Raw genomic sequence first — 18754 nt, 5'->3', positions numbered from 1 at the left:
TATTGGTGCCGTCGAATACAAGTTGACGGCTTGATAAATAGATGCCAAAGGAGCAAGATTGTGCAAAATATTTATATATGAACATATACCTTGTAATGTTATCTAGAGATCAATTTTTGTTCCAAGAAGCTAGAACCATCCTAAGCTGAGATATTGAGGTTTCCGTAAACTTCTATATAAGCAAAATTTGTTGTGCGCCATGACACAAAGATGGCTTCTGTGGTTAAACCAAAGTAAAATAAAAAAAAACTGGTGGTTTTCCAATACCAATTTATAGAGAAAATCACTCAAAAAAAGTTTAGGAAAATGAATTGGTCAAGCAACCAACTTTTCAATTATTTGACCATTTGAGATGGACTGGCCCAGTCATAATATTGAAAAATCTATAATTAAATTAATAATGCATGTTTACAACCCTCACTGGCAGATGAGGATTTATCACCTTGACATGCAATGTATTGCAGACCTCAATTTAGAGGTTTAATAGTCACTTGTGTTCTTACATCTGTCCTGGCTAAACAAGGAGAATTGGTAACCTCTGCTAACACATAGTGCTTGCGATAAATTATATATGTGATTTTGAGAAAAATCTCTTAACCTAAGGTTTTCAGTGTACTCTCCAAAAGTCATTTGTTATATTTCTGGAATTGTGATAATGCCTGTTCCTCTATGCAGAATTATCTTCTATTAGACAATGGGAAAAGGTAGCAGAGTGGTTGTCTGTGGCTCAGCATCTGTTGGGAAAACAGCGATCCTTGAGCAGCTACTATATGGAAACCACACAGTAGGTATGTTACTTTTGTACTCTGCAGAACTTTACATGAGACTTTAGTAGAACCTTTAATCAAATGGAATTTGCCTCTGTGAAACTCACAACACATATAGGTATATACAGGAAACTTGTTTATGGACTATCTTCTCCAGTAAAAAGGGATAGATAGGTCAAAAAACTTAATATAGAAGCAGTTTTGCTTCCATTAGAAAATGCTTCTAATAAATAATATATTACTGTTTTTTTATTCTTCCTTTCTGCGGCATATGCACATATCCTGTAAGGGTCCATGCACCACACCTTCTCAGAAGGTCAGCATTAGCTTGTATGACACAAATTACGTCTTCAGAAGCAATACATACAACAGCCACCTCTCTGGGAAAGTCTGGTGTTTGTATACTGGTGCACTGCCCTTCACAGGATATGTGCATATGCCTCTGAAAAACAGTAACAACTTTAACTAGAAGCACTTTTGCTAATGGAAGTATATTACAAAAATGGTTATATTTCACAATGAAATGTACCCACACACATTGCATTTTTGACCTTTCTATCCCTTTATGAGGCATATTTGTTTCCTTTTACTACATTTAAACTCCAATGATTATTACAAGATAAAAAGTTGTGTTAAATAAAAGTAAAGGGACATACAACACTGAGATTGTAATATAAATATTTAGTTATGGATAGAAGTAACATTTTGTAATATACTTTTATTTTGCAATTTTTTGTTCATGTTGACCTCTGCAACTAGTTTTTCCAGTTCTGTCTATGAAAGGCTTCATTAGAGGTGATAACATATTGCAAAAAATAATGTAAGTTATGCTAGCACAATGACCTTATCTGCTCCAATAATAAGCCTGGATCATAGAAGAAATGTTGAAGATTCAGTGGAGAAAGTTTTAAGACCACAGACTTTTTAAAATATTGTATTTGACAATCTGTACGTCACAGAATATGTAAAGTGTCAAGCAAATAGACAGTAACTGGCAGGTAAACCATCTACAGATATAGTCCCAATGTTTAACTACTACATGAGTGTAAATTAATTGACCATGCTGCTTTCTGCATAATCGGCTGCCACTGCATAAATGTAGGCAATAAAGACATTGGTGATCAGCATTATTAAAATAACAGTGACTACTATTGTATAAAATGTATGTTTATTACAGCAAATTCATATGTTTTATAATTTTAATGATACATAAAGGGAATGCGGTTAATTCCTGTATCCTATTTTTTTTTTCTCTCTAAATAATGTTAATCTCTTTACTGCCAATAACAGTGATTCCTCTCTAATTCTGTACCTTTAGAATGATTCAACGTCCTCTATACACAAGAATCTTGTTTTAAACTATCAACATACTGGTTTACTAGGTTTTTTTTTACTTTTCTCTCTCTATCTCTCTCTATATGTGACCCAGAATAGCAGCTAAATTCTCAGGCTGGTGATTCCTAAGCAGATAATTTTTAGTTTTACCTGCTGAGGGCAGGACAGCACTGAAAATATATTCGCAAAAAACGGTTAATCAGAAAGGTTGGTAAAAACTGTTATATAGTTTGCAGGTTATTCTAACTGGCTAGTTAGGATTGCTGCATGTTTAGTTATCGCTCTAAAAGAGCTAAGCTTTTCTTTTGTAGTAAAGTTGTTGGTTTTTTTTTTTAAATCACCTGTGAAAGTGATTTAAAATCAAGTGTGGCACGTTTATTTATGGAATAAAAACTACTGTTTTCTGCAATTTAAAAGTCTGCAAATATTTATTACGACAACCGTGTTGTTTTGCCTGAAAACCGGTATCCCGTGTAATTGCTGTAACACAATATGGTGGCAAATGTGGTTACAACACTAAATGGTCTGTGGATATGAAAGTTTATCTGAAAACTGCTGATAGAAAACTTTGCTGTGAAACTGTCAGACATTTTCATTAAAGATGGAAGAGTTGGTGAAGGCCTTGGTTCAGGCTACTGCAGTTCAGCAGGAGTCTAATCGTTTGCTTGCTGCACAAGTTAGCAGTATAATGGAGGCTCAGCGGGAAGGCTAAGCTGCACTAACAAATGTCCTGCAACTAGTATTTCAGCCATCTACAGTTACCCAAACTATGGACAAAAATGGCGCATTCAAATAAATGACTCTACAGATGATGTTGAGGACTACCTCACAACTTTTGAGAGGATTGCTGCTAGAGAAAAGAGGTCAGAGAAACAGTGGGCGGGGCTCCTAGCCCCATGTCTTAGAGGAGAAGCCTAAGAAAGTCTATGAGGATTTGTCCCACAGCCAGGCCCAGGATTATAGCAGGCTGGAAAATAAAATTCTTACTAGTCTGGGAGTCAGACCTGCAATTCTTGCCCAAATGTTCAATAATTGGACTTATGATGCCCCATGGGTGCAGATATGACTTGTTGAGACTTGCGCAGAAATGGTTACAGCCAAAGCATAAATCGGCTACAAAAATTGTAGACACTTATGTTGGATTGCTATGTGAGGAGTCTGCCAACTGGACTTCGGCAGTGGGTCAGCCAAGGGAACCCAAAAAGACCAAGAAGGAATGATGTGCTTGGTTGAACAAAATTTAACTGTTAAGTACCTGTACCGTATTGATCTTCAACTTATAGGGACACTAAACCCAAATTTTTTCTTTCGTGATTCAGATAGAGCATGCAATTTTAAGCAACTTTCTAATTTATTCCTATTATCAATTTTTCGTTCTCTTGCTATCTTTATTTGAAAAAGAAGGCATCTAAGATAAGGAGAGAGACAATTTTTGGTTCAGACCCTGGATAGCACTTGTTTATTGGTGGGTGAATTTATCCACCAATCAGCAAGAACAAACCAGGCTGTTCACCAAAAATGTTCCGGCTTCTAAACTTTCTTGCTTTTCAAATAAAGATACCAAGATAATGAAGAAAATTTGATAATAGGAGTAAAGTAGATAGTTGCTTAAAATTGCATGCTCTAGCTGAATCGCAAAAGAAAACCATTTGGGTTCAGTGACCCTTTTAATTCAAGGCGTCCTAATAACAGGACAAGTGAAATGACTGGAAGAAATGGGTCAGCAAGAGGACAAAGTCCACAGAGTACTGGACATGGTGAGAAATGCTACCCAGATTTTCACCACAGAGACAAGGACAAAATGAAGGACATGTAAAATCCTTTAAATGTCAGGAACTTGGACATTTTGCACCTAACTATCCATAGATTAAAGAGCCAATGGAATACAATATGGGAACAAGGGTCAGGTAAGAGTGTGCAAGCACTCCTTGATTCTTTTAAGTGAGGTTACTTTGGTAAAAAGTATTTTTCTTAAACCTGAAATATTAGATACAGTTCAATTGCTTGATATTGTATATGGACATGGTGACACTAACTCATATCCCACAGCAGGAGAAGAAGTTATTACAAATATTGGAATGGTTAAATGTTGTGTAGATGCAGTACCTATTTTGCCCTATGATATGGTAATAGGCAGAGACTTCCATCACTTTCATCAAATATGGGAAAAATTCCTAGAAAGTCAGGAAATGTACCCAGGGGAAGGATAGAAATAGATTTTTTTTTCCCTTCCTTCCTATCAGTATCTCATCTTATTTCACTCTTGCTCATTCCTCCAGGATTAAGCAAAAAAATTCTCACTCTGACATACAAAGCCCTCAACTGCACTGTTCCCCATTTATCTCAGACCTTGTCTCCAGATACTCTCCCTCTCTTCCCCTTCGCTCTGCTCATGAACTCCTACTCTCCTCCTCTCTTGTTACACTACCATTTACAAGACTTCTCCAGACTGGCTCCCATATTGTGGAACTCTCTGCCTCACTCCACAAGACTCTCCCCCAGTTCTGAAAGCTTCAAGCTCTCCCTAAAGACTCTACACTAACCTTTTTTTATACCAGTTCCTCTCCTACATTGCTATTCCCTTGAACCCCTTAGCATATAAGCCTAAGAGCACAGCTGTTGGTAGATCACCTTCTTAAGAGCTGACTACAACAGTTCAACTCTTGGCAGGGCCCTCTACCTGTTTGATCCCTATAGACATTTCCTTATATTCCGCCTATGTTTATAGCACTGCGGAATCTGTTGGCACTCTACAAATAACCGATAATAATAATGCTAACTGCTGATGATATTTCCCTCAATCCTGTTTCCCCCACAACTTCCTAAACCCTCCCACCCATGTATGCCTTGCCTTCAACCTAAACACCAGAACTCTGGAAACCTTATACAAGTTCCTCTTGTAACTAAAACAAATACCCCCTTCACTTGTACATTCTGGAACTCTCGCTCTGTGTGCAACAAACTCACTTCTATCCATAACCTCTTCATATCCCACTCCCTCAACCTTCTGGCTCTCACAGAAACCTGGCTCTCCCTCAGACACAGCTTCCCCTGCTGCACTGTCACATGGGGGTCTACACTTCAACCACAACTGAGGCCTGGAAACAGGCAAGGAGGTGGCATAGGTATTTTACTTTCCTCTCGTTGTACCTTTCAACAAATGCAACCCATCTCTTCCCTCACTATTTCTTACATCGAAACCCACATAATTGACTTTATTCTCCTCTCTCTCTATGTGTTGCTATTATATATCACCCCCCCAGCTTCTCGACTCAATTTCTTGATCATTTTGCATCCTGGCTACCTTATTTCCTCTCCTTAGACATCCCTGCCCTCATCCCTGGGGATTTTTACCTCCCTGTTGACAATCCAGCTGCTCCTGCTGTAAAAAAACTTATCCAGCTCACTTACTCTTAGGTCTGTCACTATGGCCTGACTCTCCCACTCATAAAGATGGACGTTCCCTTGAAATTATTTTCAGCTATCGATGCACTCTCTCAAACTTCACAAATTCCCCCTTTCCTTTTTCTGACCATCATCTCCTGACTTGTAATATCACAGCACATCCTACTGCCCTCCTCTCCCACACAAATTTCCACAGGAGGGTTAAGTCCCTTGATCGGCAACATCTTTTAAACTCTGCTTTCTTCCATCTCCTCCTTTTCCTGCCCTGACCAATCTGTCGCTATAATTCCACTCTTACAGAGGTCCTTGACAATTTGGCACTTCCTACCATAGCCAAAAACTCACATACTGATCCTCAGCCCTGGCATACTCCTATGACACGCTACTTACTTAGATATTCCTGCACTGCTGAGAGACATTGGAGAAAAGCCTGTTGTTCAGCTTACTTCCTTCATTACAAGTTCATCTTAAACTCCTACTATGTTGCCCTTAATCTCTCCAAGCAGGACTTATCTCTACTCTTTCTTCAAACCCAAAACATCTGTTCTCCATGTTTAACACCCCCACCTCCTATTTCCACTTCTCTCAGCTCAAGATTTTGCCAACCACTTCACCAACAAAATAGACTCCCAACACACTACCATTTTCCAACCCCCTCAACCAATAACCGATGTCCAAAGCACCAGACGCTGCTTTTTGCTCCAACTACTGAGGAAGAAGTTTCTGCCCTTATATCCTCCTCTCACATCACTACCTGTCCCCTTAATCCCATCCTCTCACAATTACTGCCCTCCCTCTCTCTCCTACTCTTACTCCTATCCTCACACATATTTGTAATCTCTCCCTCAGCAGTGGTATATTTCCCTCATCCCTTAAACATGCACCAATTACACCTATCCTCAAAAAATCTTCTCTTGAACCATCATCCCCATCCAACTACCACCCTATTTCCCTACTCTCCCTTGCTTCAAAACTTCTGGAACGGCTCATATATACACGTTTATCACATTTTCTCACATTAAACTCCCTGCTTGATCCATTGTAATCTGTATTTCGCCCATAACACTCCACCGTAACTGCAATCATTAAGGTTACTAATGACCTAATTAAGGCAAAATCTTAAGGCCACTTTTCTTTGTTAATCCTTCTTGATAAATCTGCAGCCTTTGACATGGTTGACCCCACTATCTTGCTGCAAACCCTCCAATCCTTCCGCATCTGTGACACAGCTCTCTCGTTGCTCTCCTCTTGCTTTTCTAACCGGACCTTTAGTGTTACCTTCTCTGGCACATCCTCTGACCCGTTGCCGCTTTCTGTTGAGGTACCACAAGGCTCTGTCCTTGGTTCCCTTCTCTTCCCAATGTATACTTTATCCTTAGTTTCCTAAATACAGTTCCATGGGTTTCAATATTATTTGTATTCTAATGATACCCAAATCTACAACTCTGCACCAGACCTATCCCCTTCCTTACTAGCTTGTGTCACTAACTGTCTTTCTAATATTTCATCCTGGATGTCCTCTCCCTATCTTAAGCTAAATCTCTCAAAAACTGAGCTCCTTATTTTTTACCCAACTTTCTCTAACTATTTATAACATAATTACCCAAACCCCGCATGCCCAATGTCTTGGAGTCACACTTTACTCAGATCTCTCTTTCACCCCACATCCAGTCTTTGGCCAATTCTTGCCACCTCCACCTTTAAAAACATCTCCAAAATCCACTACTTCCTCACACAAGACACAACTAAGAGTTTAATTGAAGAAAAAAAAAAAAAAAAATATATATATATATATATATAATTTCTCCCTCTATTAATTGTTTTCTTCTATTAATTGTAATGCTTTGCTGCTCAACACACACGCACCCTGGAAGTTGTGTGGTGGTTGATGCACATAAAAACAATAGGATTTGTAGGAAGCTGCATTGCTTAGAACTCAGGGAGCATCCTCTTCCCCGCCCAAGCATTAATGTGTTTCTTTGTAGGTAAACCCAAGAGTAATCAACACAGTGTTGCTCGTAGATATAAGCCAAGTTATATTTATGATACATCAATGTCTTCATGCACAGAGAAACAGCTTATACAATTGGAGACCTTGATGAAGAAAATGTTTTTGCAGAGTAAGAGTACTTTCCAAAGGACTTTTGAAATCCATTTTTACCATCTCCAAGTAGGTGTGGAAGTGCTCCCTTAAGAACACTGACTGTGTTGTAGCTCTTGGCTTGAAGAAACTGATGTTTTCTATATAATTAATGTGAGTATACTTGCGATAAAATGAAGTATGGGGGGAGGGAATATCTAATTAAAATATTAAAACACTCGGAGGATAAATAATTTTGTTTAAAATTAGTATTCCTATTCAGAACATCTTATATAGGCTAACTTGAATAAAATAAACCTTGTCTTTTGCATGTAGGTGTGGAAAACAGTGAAACTTTGGAAGATGTATATATTGCTTCAGTGGAAACAGAGCGTGGTGTGAAGGAGCAGCTTCGCCTTTATGATACTCAAGGATTACAGGAAGCTATGGAATTACCAAAGCACTATTTCTCTGTTGCTGATGGTTTCATTTTGGTCTACAGTGTAGACAACCTTGAATCTTTTAAAAGAGTTGAAATTCTGAAGAAAGAAGTGGACAAGTTTAGGGATAAAAAGGAGGTATGGAAGTCCTGAGTGTGTCTTACATTTCCATGTACATTATGAAAGGTGTCTTCAGATTTACACATGAATACTTGATCACATTTGCAGATTAGAACGTGGGTATTTTGTTTTGCCTCAGTCTATTCTGTGTCTTTATTATGTTTTATGATTTGGAGGAAGTAAGCATCTTTCAAAAGATATAAAGTGTTTGTCAGTTTGATGTTTGATTTAAAATGTGCTGAGAATATAAAGCAGTCTCTTTAAGTATGTGATGCAATCAAATATTTATTCTAGGTATATTTTAACCAGTTCTTGGCCTAATCTTATCCTGTCCCTTTATCATCCATTTGCCTATTATTTTATATATGCAGTTCACATATGAACCTATTTTTGCTAGCGATAATAAGTAGGGGTGATGACAGGATAAGGACCTTGAGCCCATTAGTACATTTACATAGAAAGGAAAATTTACATAGAAACATAGATTCTACTATTGGGCTAAAGCCCTGTTTTGAACAGCAGATAACAACCAAGTCTGCCCATATTTCCTATAAAGTATATTTATTAACCTTTTCCCAAACGCCACTCCAGGTCTCACCTCAACCCTGCAATGTGTATTTCACATTGTATTTTTATGCCAATAACACACCAGGAACATAGATTACTAGTCCTATCATGATGTCCATGTTACGGAGTTTGTCAAGCAAACCTAGTAGTCTGAATTACTGAAAAGGGCATAGAGTAGACTAGCATATTTACTTACCTTGTATAATAGAGACAAACTCCTTGCATTTTCAAGACATTCCTGTTGAGTTGCTATAGAATAACATATTATTCAAGTCTAATTTTTTTTTTAAAACAAACATCATTTTTACTGCAAATGTCTCAGTCAAACTCATCATACCATTTGCCTTATTTGGAGGCAATTTATTATTTAATTATTGCTTGCATTAAAAGGTGTTTAACTCCCACATATGGGTTCAAATCTGCTTTGGAGAGTCAATGCACAGACCCCCTGAGATTGGTGGCTACACACAGATGCTTCTTGTGATTGGCTCATGTTAAGCTTACTTGAATGTTTTTTAACCCTTTTGTGGGTTAATGTAGTTAAGGTTCATGTGGCTGTCCTATTAGCTATAAAGTTATTTATTAGTTATTACTTCCAGAATTTGTATTTACTTACTAAATATTGCATTCCAATGCGTAAACTTTCAGCAATGATTAGTGACTACATTAAGGGCTCCAATTATATTGTCTTGTACAAACATTTTTCTGTACCGTTACAAAGCAGTATTTTTATTTTTATTTTTTTTTAATATTAACTTTTTATTGAGGATAAACGAGGTGATATACATGTTACAAACATTGCAATTTCAGGTGTACCAATCATTAAGGTTTACAGCAAGATGTACAGAAAGATTACACAATTAGCAATTTATCATTGGTGATGACAATAGATTCCATTATATCATGTGTCAGAATTTAGCAAGGGGTTGTCTCATTTATCATACAATTTACTGTGTTCCCAGTGACTGAGCTTCTTTGGTGGATATAATATACCTCCTCCTCATTTAACTTTATAAATAATAAATAGTAACAAACAGAGTCTATTAGTGTGAGTCTACTGTTGACAATAGTCTGTCTCTCAGTGGTACCTTTGTGGTCACCCCCCCGGCCCCGATGATGGTGGGAAAAAACAAAACAAAAAAAAAAAAAAAACAGGAAAGTGCCTTTGTGTGTCTTATTCCCTCCCTCCCCTTCCATCGCCTATTTGTTGGTATAGAAATCCCCACTCACCCCTCAGGGAGGCCGTTAGCATGAGTTCAGTATGAGCAAAGGGGGTCAAGATCCGCCTCTGGTCGTCAATACTCAGTGTAACTATATAAACCCGCCATTTGTTCAAAAAGTGTTTTAGGCGCTTGTTAGTGTCCATCTTAGTGTCTATTTGTTCTATGAGAAGCTGCCTAAAGAGGCTGTGTCTAAACGTCACAAAGGAGGGCGCTGTTTTGTCAGTCCAGACCTTCAGTATAACTTTCCTTGCAACTAGTATTACTGTCGTTAGTAAGGGGTTCATTTTGGGGTTCTGCTCTCCCCAATTCAAAAAGCATACCTGTTCTATTCCAATTTCGACCCTTGTCAACAAGGTCTTGTTGATCCAGTAAGCAATGCGTCCCCAAAACTGTCCAATCCTTGGACACATAAAAAAATAGTGAAGGAAATCAGGATCCCTCAGTCTACATTTGCTACACTCATTCACTACCATAGGATTCCATTTAGATGTCCTTCGGGGAGTCAGGTAATCCCTGTGTAGCATTCTGAACTGGGACTCTCTAAATGTCATGGATAGGGTCGCCCTTCTCACATTCTCTAAGCTTTGCAGAATTATTTCTGGCAGGCCTTCCCTATTCAAGTCTGTGCTCCATCTATCCACTAGTGTTCCCAAATTTTTTGTCTCAGTTTTGCCAATTAATGTTTTGTATAGTCCTGAAAGTGTGAATTTACCTAACTTAAATGATACTATAGAAGGGTTAAGTGCATGTGGTTCCCAAAAATGTGAGTCAGTTTTGATCAGTTGGTCTATGTAGTGTCTCATTTGTAAGTAAGCATAGAAATGCCTCCTGGGTAGTCCATACTGACGTTGCAGGTCAGTGAATGTTTTGACTCCCTTCGTAGAGGGATCCAGAGCATCTCCCACCAAGCGTAAGCCCGCGCCTTCCCATATGATGAAGGGGGAGGTGTCGACTCCCGGGGGGAAGTCACTGTTGTGTCTTAGCGGTATCATCCTGGAGGACACACAAGTGCGTCCTAGATGATGTAGCGTCAACCTCCACGCCTTTAGTATGTCTCTATATAGAAAGTTTCCTCGAATCCCTGTAGGGATATCACCAAAGTGAGCAAAGGGCAAGAAAGCTAAACTATAGTCCCCTAGTGTTGAGCCCTCCAGGTCACTCGTGCAGAAGTGCTCTGTGTTAAGCTGCCAGTCCAGTACCAAGCGGCATAATGCCGCCCAGTTATATAACCGCAGGTCGGGCAGACCCAATCCTCCCTGAGAGGGGGGTGCACATAATTTATTAAGGGCTATCCGTGGTTTGCCCCCCTTCCATAAGAAGTCTATTATAGCTCGCGTGTATGATGCCAGGTCTATCTTTGATATTAATAGGGGTAGCATCAGTAATGGATATAAAATTTGTGGTAGAATCACCATCTTTATTAGGCTGACTCGCCCCGAGAGAGACACAGGAAGCTTTTTCCAACCCTCCAGGGTCTGCCCGACCTCTCTACTCACCCGCGTGATATTGGCTTTGTACAAAGTGTCCACATCCGTGGACAGTCGAATCCCTAAATAAGTCAAGGTGGGGGCAGCTTCTCGGAATGGAAAAGTATTCGGTTTGGTTCGGTGTCTACGGAGCCACAAGATCTCCGACTTGGTTTTGTTCACCTTATAACCCGAGAAGGACCCAAAGGCCTCGATGGTCGCCAGGATTTTGGGGATATACTTTGCCGGGTGTTCTACAAATAGGAGCATATCGTCCGCGTACAGCGCCAGGTGTAACCTGGCTTTCCCTATGACGATGCCCGGGTATATTTTACGCAGCTTAATTGCTAAGGGCTCCAGGGCTAGGTTGAAGAGAAGGGGGGAGAGGGGACACCCCTGACGAGTTCCCCTCTGTAGGGTGATACATGGAGAGAATAAGCCATTGGCCATAACATGAATCCCGGGGGCTGTGTATATGTTACTGATGTAAGCCAGGAAGGCACCCTCGAAACCAAAACGTCTCATGGCGTCAAATAAATGACTCCAGACCACTCTGTCGAAGGCCTTCTCCGCATCCAAGGATAGCAGGAAGGCCTCCGACTCTGTCTGTGTTCCTGCGGTGTTTGACTCACTGGAAAAGTGCGCTATAGCATGCAGCACTCGTCTCACGTTAGTCACTGAGGTTCTATTACACATGAACCCCGTCTGATCAGGGTGGATGATGTCAGTTAATATTAGTTTTAGTCTGTCGGACAGGATTTTCATGAGCACCTTGTAGTCCGAGTTAAGAAGAGATATCGGACGGTATGACTCGGGCAATATGGGATCTTTCCCTGGCTTTGGAATCAGCGATACATGTGCCATAGTGAAGGTCTTGGGAGGGAGGATCAGGTCTTTATAATATATATTGTATAATTTAGTGAGGGTGGGGGTAACCTGTGCTTTCAATAATTTGTAGAATTCAATCGGCAGCCCATCAGGGCCTGCCGCTTTGCCATTAGACATGGAGGAGATCGTCCTCGTAACCTCCTCTGGGGTGATGGGGGCGTTCAAGACTGCCAATTGTTCCGCACTGATCTGTGGTAGGTCAAGGTCCTTCCAGAATGCAGAGATTGTCTCTTCAGGGGGCAACCCCTGAGTGGCATATAGTGTGGAGTAATACTCCGCCAAGGCCTTCACAATCGATTCTGGGGTTTTGTGGGTGAGATTATGGTATTTAAGGGCAGCAATCGGCTTACGTGTCTCGTGATGTTTTGTCAGCGAGGCGAGAAGTTTGCCCGACCTATCTCCCCCTCTGTAGTATCTAGCACTGTATTTAAGGATTTGCGTGACCGCCTGATGGTGAAGAAAGGCATCTAGCTCACCCTTACTGGCGAGATATTTGTCCCGTGACACAGGGTTCGGGTCACGACAGTATTCTTGGTAAGAATCTGTCAGGGTCTCTTGTAATTTCTGCAGTTTAGCTTGCAGCTTTCGTCGTAACGTGGCTACATAGGATATGATATCCCCAGTGAGCACCGCTTTAGCAGTGTTCCAGAATAGCTCCGGAGTGCTCGCATGTGCTTGATTATCAGTATGATAATCGTTCCATGCGTGAGTCAGATGTTTTACAAAGGCGTCCGAAGTATACAGATAGCCAGGAAATTTTAGCGTATTCTTATTAGATATGAAGGGGCCTATAGAAATCTCTAACTCCACAGGTGCATGATCCGAGATCACCACATTGTGGATCTTTGTCTTGTTTACGCTTGGGATAAGGTTGGGGGATAACAGGAAAAGGTCGATGCGTGAGAGTGTTGGTGTTGCCCTAGATATGCATGTGTAATCTCTGCTTTCGGAGTTTCGCAGTCTCCAAATATCAACCAGATACAGAGAATCTGAGAGTCTAGTGAACACTTTTTTTTCGAAGGCTCCTTTGCCATTTACAGAGCGTTCTGTATCTTGCATCCTATCACATATGGGATTAGGAGCCAGGTTAAAGTCCCCTCCCAGTATTATGTCTGTCCCCAAATACGGTGTCAGTGTTTGAATGAGTGTGGTCCAAAAAGCTATGGATTTGCAGTTTGGGGCATATATATTACAGATTGTCATCACTTTGTGGTTGATCCTAATTTTCACAATTAAGTACCTCCCTTCCTTATCTTTGTGTGTTGCTAGTACCTCTGCCTTCACCCGTTTCCCAATCAGGATCGCAATCCCTCTGCTTGAGCTAGTGTGCGAAACATATTCTACCGCTCCCACCCAGTCTCTCTTAAGTTTTTCATGTTCCACCTCGGAGAGGTGGGTCTCTTGTAGTAGTGCTATGCCAGCCCCTAAGCGTCTTAAATGTGTCAAGATCATGCTCCTTTTAGTTGGGGAATTAATCCCCCCTACATTCCATGTAAACAGTCTAACCGTCATTTATGTGTTGATAGTGAGTCTTGGCCACCACCCTCTTCGACAAGGGTGCAAGAAAGAAAGAAAAAAAAAAAAAAAAAAAAAAAAAAACCCCACCTACCATCCCGGCTCGGAGAGATGACCCCACGGCCTGACAGTGTATCAGTTTGGATTGGTGTGAGCTCTGCCAGAGAAAAAAGATGTTTGTCAACAGTTAGGCATAAACCAATACATTGCATCATTAACAAATATGTGCTTAACATTAAGCACCTGCTAGTTTGAGTAGTACCTTCTATCTTTAAATTAACCTGTAGTTCTAAGCTACACACCTTTAACTGGTCCGCACCTTTGTGCCAGACCTGTGCCTCACACCTGTGAGGATTGTACTCTGATAGAGTTATAGTTTTAAGCAGCAAACATTTCAACAACTTAAGTAAGTTCATTGCTGGTCCCTGATATGGCAATAATTGGGGGGATTTATTTTCATCCTTTCTGATTAGATTATCTAGACTAACGTTCACTATTTGCTCTGTACCGAAGTGCAGAGTCTTTGTCCCAATATTGCAGAATCTCAGCAAATGTATTGCACCTATAACACTTAGAAACCAACCTAAGAGAAAAAACAGGATATAAACTTTTGGTAGAGTTATGATTATAAGTAAGAAACATTTCAACAACTTGGTGGGTTTTATTACTAATCCCTGGTATGGCAATAGTTGGGGGGGTTTGTTTTCATCTTTTCTGTTCGGGTCATCTACACTAATGTTCACCATCTGCTCCGTACCCAGGCACAGAGCAATTGTCCCCATATTGCACAAGTTCAACAAGTGTGATGCATTTATAACATTTAGAAACCAATCTATAAAAAAAAGGATATAAACATGAACATTACAAAGCAGTATTTTTTATTATTTTTTGCATCCGTATGCTACACAGATGACTGCTCCTTTAAATGGAAGGCTCAGCTGAGTTTTCTGAAACTGCTTTCTATTTAAATAATATTGAGATTTCATTTATAGCACAACAAAATGTAACATAGCATCTGTTTTCAGATCAGCTCTATTGAGTACCCATTGTTTGTAAAAACAACTAATAGACAGTGCAGTAAAATTCCATCTATCCCTTTAACACAAATGCTAAAAAAAATTGATAATCTGACAAAAGCACATAATTATAGATATAGATTTTTTTTTTACTTTTTTAAAACACAACAATATACCTATGGAAATGATATATGAGAAGCTATTTACTCAGTATTGACCATAGTGAAAGAATTACAGCACATTGTTACTCATTTGTTTCATTATCATTTCAGTGAAAAATGGTCCTATACTTGACATGTGCCAGTCCTGTTTGGTTGATCACAATGTAAATTCTTCATACTTAATGATCCATTTATGGAGTCATTTTTCACTTATCAAATTCCACAGCTAAAAGGACTTTATAAGCCCCCAGACAACACTTTTCAAATTGGCAAGAATCCCCAAAAAGTTTAGAATTGAACATTGGTTTTGCGCATGCACAAAATACTCAGACATTACACCCACCATAATGGATAACATTAGTAAGTAACCTCAGCAAACTGATAGACACTACCTGCTCAAAACAGAAATAATAATGATAGACCAACAAATACTCATGTTCACTATATTGATAATGCCCTTGTTCATATCCTTAAACTCATACACCTATCTCTCTATTTCATACTAATTGCACACGTTGCCAATTAGCGTCACTACAAAAATCAACAATCAACTTGTCACGTAATTGTTAAAACCGTTTTTTTGTTATTAAAGGAGCACATTTGATTTTCTTTGTATATATATATACAAAACACAAAGGAGGGTAGGTAGTTATGACAATTATTACCATCAGTGATAATAATGATATAGCTAAGTAAAGCAAAGTTTAGTAACTCTCAAATATAAATATGCTACAGTGCAAAAAACAAGTTGCAGAAGTAGGTGACTGATTGATGCTTTGCATAAATAATTAAAGAGAGTTCATCAGTCACTTTAGAAAGTCAAAATTGTAGTCGACTTCAGCTCCAAACTGTGCAAATCAATTGTGTATTGGAAATAGATACTTAGCTTGTCCCCGCTTGATCACTGAAAGCCATAACACATCATGTAAAGTATTCCATCCACTGAACCAGGCAGTGGGTAAAGTCAGTCGATGTAGTCAACATCCACCGTCACGTACCAACAGGCTGCAAACCCCCAGTCACGTCGGTAGGAAATGTCCACAGACCGCTGCTCTCTGTTTTCTCGTGATGGTCGATGTGCTCTGACGTCAGAGCGTCGGCGCTCGATTAGCGCTCTGTGATGTGTCACGTACTGGAATGAAGTCCTCCTGGCTACCGTGGTAAGCGGGCAAGGGCCAAGTCCTCAGAAAACCAATCAGCGAAATCCCAATCGCTATATGCAGAACACCATAACATCCAAAGGAGGAAGAAACTGGAACTCCGGAAGCTTGTGCAAAAAAGTTTTATTCAGCAATGCTGCTCATGATAAGGTGCATAACCTAGAATACACTTGACGCGTTTCGCGCATGCGTACATGCGCTTCATCAGAGGTAAGGATCTCAGAGCAAAGTCAATGCCTATATGCAGACCATCAACCAATCAGGTAATAGAAAACAGGTACAAATCGTAATCTGTTAATTCAACATGTCAAATCCACCTGAGCATGTTAGTGGTGTGCATAAGGGCATAGTATCTTACACAAATCTACTTGTATATATATACTACTGGCTAAGTGACAACATTGATGCATAACTTAAATATATGTTCATATCTTCTTTTGAATAATCAACTTTAGTATGGCAAACATTTTTAAAAACTGGAGAATGTATACAGAAGAGTATGAGTGCAGAAAAGTATATATACAACAAACGCATAATCTAATACTTTTGGGGCATCAAGGACTAGGGGTTTAAATAAACCCTAAGATAAACACATAGATAAAGCAGTAAGTGCTTTAGATGTCCCAATAATTGTTATAATTCATTTACAAAATAAACAATATTAAACAAATAATTAAAAGATACAAAATCATTAAAAAAATGAATCAGTAAATGAAATAATGTATCAGAAGGAAATTTATATGCATTTTTTTTTTTTTTAATTCTTTATTACTGGAAACAAATATGACACAACAGAAAATCAGGCATTACAATAGATAACATAGAAATGACATTAGTATTTTGCATCCATATTGATTACAATTCTGCAGATGTCTTGTCAGAGCCAAGTGCGCAGATTAGTCCATGAAAGGTGAGGGCTAAATATTGTCTTTATAAGCTGTGACCTGTGACATAGTGATATAGTAAAGTCCGTCCAGTAAACCTTGTATGCCACATCTGTCTCCATTTTCCAAATAACTTTATAACATTACATATAACAATAACAGTAACTGTAACATACTAACATTATAATAATAGGGTGGGGTTCAAGGCGGGGAAGAGAGGCGGGAAAGGGAAGGGGGAAGAGAGAGAAAAAAAAAAAGGAGAGTTGGATCCCGTTGCCTAGAAAAGCATTTCCTCAGTCGGGTATTTGGTAGTATTAAGGGCCTCCCCTTCAGTTTCACCGAGATTAAAGTTAAGATTAAGCTGGGGCATTACCTCCGATTGGAGAAATGGTCTCATGATCTGCTGTTTCAGATCTATGTGGAACGTATTAATAAGAGGGCACCATTTTTTCCAGAAGGGCCTCAATCGTCTGGTCACATCTAACCTCACGTCATATTGTTCTATGTAAAGTTGTTTAATCAGTAAGTGTTTAAATTGTGCTATTGTTGGGGGATGTTTAGATATCCATCTTGTCAGGATACAGTGCCTTGCCAGTATGGTGCACATCGTAAGTAACTTGTGATGCCGTTGGTGTGTATCTCCCCATTTGAAGAGATATATTTCGGCCGTGGTGAGTTCTATTTCAACCCTAAGGGTGATTTTTACCCAGTATTGGAAATGTCCCCAAAAACGTCTGACAGCCGGACAGGTATAGAAGTAGTGCAGAAAAGAGGGGGCTGCACTGCTGCACTTAATACATTGGTTGGGGTATGAGTTGTTCCATTTTGCTAATATATTAGGAGTAATATAGTCCTTGTGCAATAGCCTAGTCTGTGCCTCCCTGTAAGTTATTGCGAGAGTCGCTTGTTTTGTGCTGTCTAGGCTGTCTTTCAAATCTTGTACCGACACCTCAATAGGGATGTCTGTAGCTAGTCTTGTCAGCATGTTAGTTTGTATGGTGGCCTCAGTATATTTTATTAGTCGTGTGTAGAAATGTGTGAGAGAGAACCGCCCCACTAGAAACAGTGTCTGGGCGATAGCGAAGGGTGATTTGTCCCAGAAGCTGTCATGAGATGCTTGCAGAGACATCACATAATGCCTCAACTGAAGGTAAGCATAAAAATGTTGATTCGGGAGCTGATATTTCGTCTTTAGCTCCTGGAAAGAGCGTATTGTGTGGAGTAATGGGTCCAGGATGTCTCCCACTGTCCTGATACCCAGGGTTTCCCATATGCGGAATGGTGCATGCCCATCACCTGCTGGGAAGTCCGCATTCCCACGGATAGGTATATACCTTGGGGGGGGGGGGGCTATCTATTTTTAGGAATTTGTGAATCAGCTGCCACGCCTTCAGTGGGTCACGGTATAGTACACTGTTGGCAATTCTAGGTGGTAGGCATGCTATTCTTGCATAGGGGAGATAAGCTGGTGTCAGAGGGGTAACGATCGCCTCTTCAAGCGCCATGTCATTGAAATGTTTCGTATTCATCTGCCAGTCAGTGACCAGTCTGGCTAAGGCCGCCCAGTTGTATAACTTGAGATTTGGCATACCCAAGCCTCCTCCCAGGTATGGGAGATGTAATTTGTTCGCTGCTATTCTAGATTTACCTCCCTTCTAGATAAATCGCGACATGGCACGCAAGAGCATCCTCAGGTCCCTTCTGGACATCAAAAACGGTAGCATAAG

The 18754-nt window shown here is 39.9% G+C and overlaps 1 protein-coding gene across 2 annotated transcripts in view; it reads left to right on the top strand.

Moving 5' to 3' along the window:
* Nucleotides 1-694: 694 nt before the first annotated feature.
* Nucleotides 695-18754, top strand: part of NKIRAS1 (NFKB inhibitor interacting Ras like 1) — a 47225-nt gene continuing 29165 nt past the window's right edge. Inside the window, exons 1-2 of one of the 2 annotated variants that reach the window (XM_053713014.1) lie at nt 695-788; nt 7924-7995. In XM_053713014.1, the coding sequence (XP_053568989.1) occupies nt 695-788; nt 7924-7995 (166 nt within the window). Of the gene's footprint in view, nt 789-7923; nt 8166-18754 lie in introns of both variants that reach the window. The other variant, XM_053713013.1, reaches the window with a different exon arrangement.

The sequence above is a fragment of the Bombina bombina genome, chromosome 5 (assembly GCF_027579735.1).
Source record: "Bombina bombina isolate aBomBom1 chromosome 5, aBomBom1.pri, whole genome shotgun sequence".
NCBI classification, from domain to species: Eukaryota; Metazoa; Chordata; class Amphibia; order Anura; family Bombinatoridae; genus Bombina; species Bombina bombina.
Note: the sequence above shows the minus strand (reverse complement) of the source record. Positions and strands in the feature narration are given on the sequence as shown.